The 9,437-nt window shown below is 41.6% G+C and overlaps 1 protein-coding gene across 1 annotated transcript; it reads right to left on the bottom strand.

Moving 5' to 3' along the window:
* Positions 1 to 359: 359 nt before the first annotated feature.
* LOC308282332 (E3 SUMO-protein ligase ZBED1-like) lies at positions 360 to 3,053 on the bottom strand (the record flags this gene model as incomplete). Its single annotated transcript, XM_080722679.1, has 3 exons — positions 360 to 1,775; positions 2,019 to 2,070; positions 2,992 to 3,053. The coding sequence occupies 3 exons, from the start codon at positions 3,051 to 3,053 to the stop codon at positions 360 to 362; spliced, it is 1,530 nt and encodes a 509-aa protein (XP_080578805.1).
* Positions 3,054 to 9,437: the final 6,384 nt, after the last annotated feature.

The following is a 9,437-nucleotide window of genomic DNA, read 5'->3' as shown; positions in this document are numbered from 1 at the left end:
TTAGCTTAAGGTTGTTTTAGGCATGTTTTAAGTAACAGCAAATATAAAATGAACAAATTCTTCCTTTCAAAAATATTTATTAGCAAACAAACAACTTGTATTCAATAAAAGGGTGCCGGTATAAAAATAAAGCTAACTCAGTCAGCAGGCAAGGTGCTGTTCGTAAATAAAATAAAGTGCTGCTGAGTGCTGACATTATGCCAATGTCTCATTTTCTGTAAACTAAATATTAACAGCAACATATTGCTTTTTATTTAAACTATGTAGCAGCAATAAAAAAAAAATACTCAAAAGAAAGGTGCATGCTGCTGCACAACAACAGGCTACAAGATATTAAATTCACAGGTGGTCAAATGAATTCACAGTTTAGAGTTCAGAGTGAGGAAAGTGAGCATCTCCACATGTTCTGGTGTGAGGCTGGCCCTCTTCTGAGAGCAGATGTTCCCTGCAGCAGAGAAGATTCTTTCTGCAGGGGTGGATGTTGCAGGAATGCACAGAACAGATTTTGCCACATTTGACAGGGTGGGAAAAGCCTTCTCATTTTCTCTCCACCATTCGAGAGGGTCTTTATTTTTGTCCAGAGGTCGTTCTGTGAAGTACCGCTGAACTTCATGCCTCACAATTTCCAACTTTTGTTCGGCCAGAGTTTCCACCTCTTCAGCTGAATCCTGACTGTCTGTGTCAGAATGAAGGAGCACATCCAGTGATGATTTTTCTGCTCGAACAACATTGATGCCCTGTTTCTCCCTGGGGGCAGAGTCATCAGCCATCTCTACTGCTTTGAAAGCAAGGACTTGAACTGCCCCCTTCAGCCTATCGCCATCTTCAGCTGTCAAAAACGACAGCTTTCGATATCTTGGGTCCAGGGCAGCTGCAAGGAAGACTGGGTGGACTGGGTCTTGGTCTTGCTCTAGGTCTTTCTCTGCTGAGATTGTGAGACTCTCCCATCTTTCCCCTATCCCTTTCTTGGCATTGGACCTAAAGGCTTTTCCTGAGCTTGTCTCAAAACTGAATTTCTGCACGGCCCGTTCCAGCCCTTTGACCAACTTTGGAAGACATGAAGCAGTTGGGTACTCCTGCCCGCTAAGGTATTTGGTAGCGGTTTCAAATGGCCCCAACCCCACCACCAGCTCTTCAAGCAGCACCCATTGATCAGCCTTCAAGTCCAAGTAGTTTTTCCTCGCCTTGAGGTCAGGATCAGACAGCGTTGCAGTGACTGGCCAGCGTTGTTCTAGGAGTCTCTGCATCATGTAAAATGTACTGTTCCATCTCGTACTGACATCCTGTATCATTGCATGCTGTTCTGTCCCCATCTGTTTCTGCTTCGCTTTCAGTTTTGTACTGGCCAGCTCACTGTTGTGGAAGAATCCCACTACACTTCTCGAGGCACTTACAGCTCTGCTGATGTTGGAATCTTTGAGGGCATCTTTAATGATGAGCTGGAGTGTGTGCCCAGCGCAGCGGACAGAGGCCCACCCATGCTTTTCTTCCAGCAGTCGCATTGCTGCTACTATGTTGGCCCCGTTGTCGTGTACTACTGCTTTAATTTTTGTCGGCGAGATCTTGTATTTTTCCAGGATCTCCTCCATCCATGTCACAATGTTTGCAGCAGTATGTCTGTCCTCCAGGGGCATAGTGCTCAGATTCACGGTTTTCATTTGCCAGTCTGTGGTCATGAAATGACAGGAAACTCCCAGGTAGGACTCCGTGGCACGACTGGTCCATGGATCAGCTGTCAATGCCAGGGAGCTGACATCTTCAAGTATTTCCTGCACCTTAAAAGACAGAGGTGATATTAGTTAGGGAGAGAGTAGACTCAAATATTAAACATCTGGTTTACATTATTTAATCTTAATATCATTTACATTATTTAATCTTAATATTATTTATTCTATAATCAAATATATCATTGCTTAACTTTATATTCATTCATTTATATTGTTTATATTTATGTGTATGCTTAAAAAAAATTATATTGTATAGTCACTATAGTGTGTGCGTGTGTGAGATAAACTAACCTTCAGTCTGCTTTTCTCATATTTTTTCTCCATCAATGTTGTGAAGGTGGTTCTGGATGGCAGGACGTATTGAGGGTTGAACTTAAGACACATCCTTTTAAACCCATCACCTTCAACAATGTCGAGTGGCCTCATGTCTTCGACAATCATATCTAAAATTGCATCGGTGATCTCTTTCTGTTCCTGTGGAGTAATGGCCTGCTTTCTTTGCGTATAGTTATCCATGGAGCCTTGACTCTTCTTCTGCCTGCATATTGTATTAAAAAGGAAAGACATTAGTCAAGCTAAATTGTAACACATTTCCATATAACTCAAATATTGTATTATTGTATTCAGACATTCACACTTTAGTTTACCTAAACGTTCTCTAAACGAATCATTACCCCTGTAGAACCCACGGTTGTAATATACAACATTAGTTTATCTTCCAAAAAAAGGTTTAAATTATTTTATTTCTGCTCCCCCAACCACCTTTACATAACCATTAGATCCCATTGTTTAGTATTAAAATGCTATTGGCCACAGCATTTGCATATAAATACCCCCCATTGAGGCTAACATTTACATGAGTTGAAAATCTCTGGAATCCAGTTTTGTTTTGAAGACGTGATGCCTTGGTATTTAATATAGGCTACCCGAGTGGCAAGGTAAATGCTTGGTTTCCATTTACTGTTGAATGATCGGATCCGGTCTAGGGCCCGCCTACTGCATCCGGTAAATGCACGCACAAATACAAGCAAGCAGTAGTGTTTCCGCTACAGACCGGATCAGCAACTTGCTAAGCGAATTGTTCCCGTTTAGTGTTCATGTCTGTAAAACGCAAATACGAGACTACGGGGCTATTAATAATCGGGACCCGGGCATTGCATAAAAGGTAAAAAGAAACCACGGCGAGGAGAATTCATTTTAACGGTTAAAAAGCCAAGAAAGCGTGGTCTGTTTGTATTACGAGCGCACACACAAGTCTACTTACCGAGGTGAGTCGGCTTCATCCTGTAGGGCTCCAACGTGTCGCCTCTTTAGATGCTCGTGCATAGTGGTTGTGCTTCCATGCCACGCAAAGTCTAACTTGCAAATCTTGCAGGTTATTTTTTGCTTCACTTTGTCTAAGGTGAAATGTTCCCAGGTTTTGGACGTTTTAGGACGGTCGCACGACAAAGCAGAGCTGGACGCCGCCATGTTTGCCGGCTGTTATGTTGTGTACGTCGCTGTGGCGCAAGGCGCATGCGCGGATGAGTACAGGTCCCAGTGCTTGCAGTGTTGCAGCCTTAAGCAGGCTGTTAGCTGGCAGCAGGCAGCCTGTACGCTGCATTAAACGTTGCGCGATTAGTTGGCGATAAAAATCGATAATTAAATTTGTTGGCAACGAATTTAATTATCGATTTTTATCGATTTAATCGATTAGTTGTTGCAGCCCTAATATATATATATATATATATATATATATATATATGTGATTTTCTTTTTGGGGGAGGGGGGGCGGTAGCCGAGGTTACAATACAGAGCAAACAAAAGCACAATATTAAAACATTATAATTTAAACAAAGTAAATTACAAAAGAACAGCAACTAATAAATCAAGTGAAACATGTGCAATCATGATTAAAAGTGTTAAAGGATCAATTCTTTGAACTTGAACTTCCAACTTGAAGTTCCAGGATGTTGGGCCGCTGATGGAGAAAGCTGCCTCGCCCAGTACTGTGTGCACTAGAGGAACCTTCAGGATAAGATCACTGGAGCGGGTGTGATATGTGCTATACAAGACATCTCAAAGAGAACACCAGCACTCACGGACAAGTCCATTAAAGGCACTTTTTTATTTTAAGTTTCGTTGGTCAGGGTAAGCTGCAATGGACTTGTCCATGGTCAGGGTAAGCTGCATAGCAGCCAACGAACCAACGAAACTTAAAATAAAAAAGTGCCTTAAATGGACTTGTCCGTGAGTGCTGGTGTTCTCTTTGAGATGTCTTGTATAGTTACGTTTCCCAACCGTGCACCCGGTTAGAAGTTAAGCAATGTTGAAATGATATGGAGTCGTGCTCGCACCCCTGTGATATGTGCTATCACTCGGTTCTAGCATGGAACAACTATGAGGGGAGCATACCTGAAATTGTTTTAAATAGAAACAAGTACCAGTGTTTATCCCATTTGGGTTTAAAACTGAGAAACTTAAGAGAAATGTTTTTTAGCTGGGAGTTAATGAATGTTTCAAGGATTTTAGCCAGGCATGGTAGTTTTGTAATTGGTCTATATAGTTATCTAAAACCTGCCTGTCACTCCCTTATGCAGTGGAGTTACATGCTCACATTTCCAGATCAGAGGAAAACGGTTTGAGGAAATTGAGAGATTAAAAATATGAGTGATCTGATCTACAATGAGAGGTGCTGCTAGCTTTAAGAAAAATGGGTCCAATCTATGGGGAAATCGCGCTCTTTCGAATGACCATCATTTTGACCGGAGGGTTAGCAACTCACTCCACGGAGGTTAGGGTTAGGGTGAGGGTTAGAGTTGGGTGTCGAAAAGATGACAATTAGTAACAGCGACACGCTCCCCAATCTATCCTCACTAATCGAGCTTTTGTGGTTTATTTTGAGTAGCGCTTCTAGGACAGCAGGGGAAGAGAGGAGCTGGAGGGAGAACTGATCAGATGCTGTTTGTAGACACACAGTTAGGAGCATCAAGTGGGGGTCCTTTTGTGAGTTCCTTCAGCTTCCGAGAAGTGTGTATTAAAAGATGTGCATAATTCCACAGGGTCTATGATTGAGCAATCTGAGTTCCCAGAAGTAATTTTTCTCGCCACTAGGGGGGCGAGATGATTGAGTGACTATTGCTGATGATTCGAGTAGGTAAGGCAGCAGATTTAGGATTCTGCCTTCCAATTTGACTGAGTTTCCCTGGGAGGAAGTCTCTCTGTCTAAGTATAAAAAGTAATCATCGGACTATACTATGAAAAACTGGTCTAACATTAGCCAAATTGTCAAATAATATAAGAAAAGGGCAAGAATTGTGAAAATAACCGACAACCACCTATAAGCCTATGAGCTCACAATGCCTCGCAGTGTGAGGCGTTGCGAGCTTGTTGATTTTCTATTTTCACAATTTATCTGCGAGAACTCGAGTCAAAGTAAATGTAAGGTTTTAGGGGCGGCAGTAGCTCAAGGGTAGAGTTGCCGCCTTAAGAACACGGCGGGTTCCCAGTTCAATCCCGGGCTCCCCCAGAGTTAGTGTCAAAGAGTCCTTGAGCAAGACTCTGAACCTCATACTGTAGTTGCTCCTGGTGAGCAGGTTGGACTTGCATGGTTTCCTCTGCCATTGGTGTATGAATGGGTGAATGTAATGCACAATCTCTGTAAAGCGCCATGGATAAACCTGTTATAAGTAAATGCACCATTTACCATTTCATGCCTCAACTCCTACAATTCAAACTCCTCGGTTCAAATATGATTATTTTGAGGGGTCCTAGCCTGAAAAGGTTGAGAACCGCTGGTCTAGCTAACCTATAGTCCTAGAACTGAACTTCCAATTAATTACAAGAAAAGAATTGTGCCAGACCGTAGCAGCAGTCTGGTTATTATGAGAAGTGCTTTGTCGGCATTGTCTGTCAAGGTTTCTCATCAGTTTTGTAATATCTGTTCACTGGAGTCTTTCTGCTCAATCTATAATGGGTCTGAGACGAAGTACTAATGGTATCTCTCTTATAAGCCCCTCTACTGTACACATACTGTACACACACACACACACTCACTCACGAATGCACGCACGCACGCAGACACACACACACACACACACACACACACACACACACACACACACACACACACACACACACACACACACACATACACTCTCTCTCTCTCTCTCTCTCTCTCTCTCTCTCTCTCTCTCTCTCTCTCTCTCTCTCTCTCTCTCTCTCTCTCTCTCTCTCTCTCTCTCTCTCTCTCTACTCAACCCCCGGTCAAGGCAGTTGACCACCCACGTAGAGCTATAGGTTCTGCTTGATGTTTTTTTTCCACATTAAAGGGGACATTTTCCATTTCGACCATCACCACTCATAGGGGGATTGTTGTGTTTCTGAAACTGGGAATGTATATAGACTTAACCTGTTCTAAAATATGTAACATGCCTTGACTTGTGATTTATTTGACTCAAATTATATGATTATAAATTGATCCCTCCCCCATCTGTCTCACTCCTTCTGTCTGTCTGTCTGTCTGTCTGTCTGTCTGTCTGTCTGTCTCTCTCTCTCTCTCTCTCTCTCTCTCTCTCTCTCTCTCTCTCTCTCTCTCTCTCTTTTATTTATTTATTCTGTCCAGTCAAGTGTATCTATTCATGGGTTGGTTTCCAAGATTGTTACTCGTTGGATTCTGTTCAGTGGGCTGGCATTGCGTGTATAACTACTTGGTCTTCAGGTCGAGACTCGAAAGAGAGATAGGTAAAGAAAATGGGATTTTTACTCGAGTCATGACCCATAAAAATCAATCTGTGACCCACAAATTGGTCCCGACCCACTGTTTGGGAAACAGTGAGTGGTAGTGTGTGTGTATGGATGGATGAATGTGAAGTAACACACACAGGTCAGTATAGCAGGTCAGAATGAATAGCATTATAAAAAGCATTATAAATGTGGCCAATTTACCATTTCATTTACCTCTTACTGTGTTTAATGGTGTTCTGCCGCTGCAGTATATGTGTTCGATTTGATTGTGTTTTTACAATGATGCTAAAAGGATACCACAAAAATCCCTGAGGGCTTGTTTCCATTGTGGTCTTATTGTGTGAGTGAATGAATGGATTAATGTGAAGTAGCACGGATCAGTAGTACGTCAGAAAGAGTAGAAAAGCGTTGGCCAGTTTACATTCCATTTAGCTCTGGCTGTAAATGCTTAATTAAATGTACTAGCCCTTACCCGTTCAAAGATATGAGCTCCAAAATGATGTGCAGTGTGTGGGTTATGGGATGTGCACTGTGCATACAGTATATGAGGGATGGAAAGTAACTTTAACTGGTGCTTGCATGATAATATGTAGGAGCATCAATGTAAGAAATACCCGTTTCGTTTAATGGCTACCCCCCCCCCCCCCCAGCCTGCCCGCCCACCCGCCCACGCACACACCCGCCTGCCTGCACACACACACACACACACACACACACACACACACACACACACACACACACACACACAGAGAGCTGGTTAAACATGTTGCCTCATGCTAGATGCAGAATAGATGAGCCTCAAGCTAGATGCAGAATAGATATAGATACAGCATAAAAATGCTAATATACAGCATACGATTTGTGAAAGTGACAAACGGGCTTCACAGTTATGTCAGGTGTGTTCATATGCTAATGGTGATGCGATTTCAGATCAATTGCTCCAGCCACTGAGGAGAAACGCTGTGACAGACACTCACTCACTCAGACAGACATTCGCAGAATTATAGTATAGATGTATGTGCGTGTGCATGATGTCGATTGGATACCTCCTGACCTAGATAATCTCTTTGCTCCTGGTCTCGGACAAGAATAAATTAACCTCAGTAAGGCCACAGACTTTACGATCAGAGTGTGGGTGACAATGTTTTCACAAGGAAAGAAGAGATTACCTATCTGGGTTGTATTTTAGATAACAATCTTTCTGGTGATAGAATGGCAAAAAGGCAGTTAAGTACCAAAATGTTTTATTTTAGTAAAAGTATCAATACTGCAATGTAGATGTACTTCGTTACAAGTAAAAGTCTGGATTTGAAAATGTACTTGAGTAAAAGTACAAAGGTATTGGCATCAAAAGTAAAAGTACAACATGTTTGAAAATAGCAGATCTACAAGCTCATAACGGATTGCCACGGTATAAAACAGGGATAAAGTGGATTAATGGATGTTTTATAATATTATAATTGATATCTGCAAAGTAAGAAGTAACTAAAAACTGGAAAAAGTACTGAAAACTGGAAATACTCAAGTAAAGTACAAATACCTGGAAACTGTACTTAAGTACAGTACTTAGGGCTGTCACAATTATGAGTCGACATTTTACACAACGATTAACGATTTAATTGTGTTTTTGTTGTTGACAATTACATTTCTGTTTGGCTTGTAGGCCTTGAAATGTACAAATAAATTACAGACTGACATATTTGACAACTTTATATTTAAAAAAACATTGCTAGTGGAAATAGCCCATCTAAGCTCCCAACGCGTCGCATCTCAACGCGTTGTGAGCTTGTAGATCTGCTATTTCCACTATTTTTTTAAAAACATTTTTCAAAGTGGAAACGATTATGACAAAATAATGTGATTAATAATTGTGATTATGTCAAATAATTGCGATTATGTCAAATAATTGCGATTAGACGATTATGTAATAATTGTGACAGGCCTACTTCTAGCTTACCGAAAGAACTTTCTGTACCTCCACAGTTTTTGATGATTTCTTGTATATATGTCTTTATATGTCTTGATGAATTAAATACACAGGAGCACAATGGAAACAAGGCCTCTGTACCTTTGGCAAACTGTTAGCAAAGTGACTCACTCACTCACTCACTCACTCACTCAATCAATCAATCAATCAATCAATCTTGTTGCCATATTGAGTGGAGAGGAGGCTCGGGTGGGCATAGCTTTATGTGCTTTATGTGTTCATTCATGGCTTGCTTTAGTTTCAATTAACAGATTTTATTTTTTGATATTGTTTAGACTGGTGCTAGTGATCCTAGTCTACAGAGGCACTACACTGTCTCGCATGTATTTGAAGTGAGTTTGCCTTTCTTGTAAGTCGCTAGGGATAAGAGCGTTGACTAAATGCCTTGTGAATTGTACAGGTAACTGCTGCTAACATAGGCAAAACAAAGTCAGTAATGCCTGAAATGTGGTATCTAATTGAATCAACTACTGGTAGTCAACAAAATGTGGGTGTTGCAATGAACTCACGCATGTAAGTAAATCTGGATATGAGTCTGCTAAATGCCTACGTGTATTATAATTGTATGTGTAGTTTTTAAGTACCACATGCTGTATGAATGTAGAACGCACAGTCGCACACCCCTGCTGATTTCCCATCCGTAAACCCCAGTTGCCAGTCACCACAGTGATGGGCAGAGGTAGCCTCAAAGTATAGCCAGACTATATCACTGCGTGGATATGAGTCTGGTACTTCTAGATGGAATTTTTTTTTCTACAAGGGGTGGGTTAAGAAAAATGGCTTTGGACACAACTGGTTAGACCAGACCAATACTGGGCCCTGATTGGTCACCCAACTCTTCGGGGTGAGGAAATGGATTCACAATTGAGAGGGGCCAGACCCAAATCCACCAAGGGTAAAAAATGTTGTACCTGTGCATTTGTCTGGTTCCAGGCTAGGGCAGAGGTACCCCTTCTCCACCCGAATGCCAGAAGGGGATTGATTACATATATATGATT

The sequence above is a fragment of the Nannobrachium achirus genome (genome assembly GCF_963921795.1).
Source record: "Nannobrachium achirus genome assembly, chromosome: 3".
In the NCBI taxonomy this organism is placed as follows: domain Eukaryota; kingdom Metazoa; phylum Chordata; class Actinopteri; order Myctophiformes; family Myctophidae; genus Nannobrachium; species Nannobrachium achirus.
Note: the sequence above shows the minus strand (reverse complement) of the source record. Positions and strands in the feature narration are given on the sequence as shown.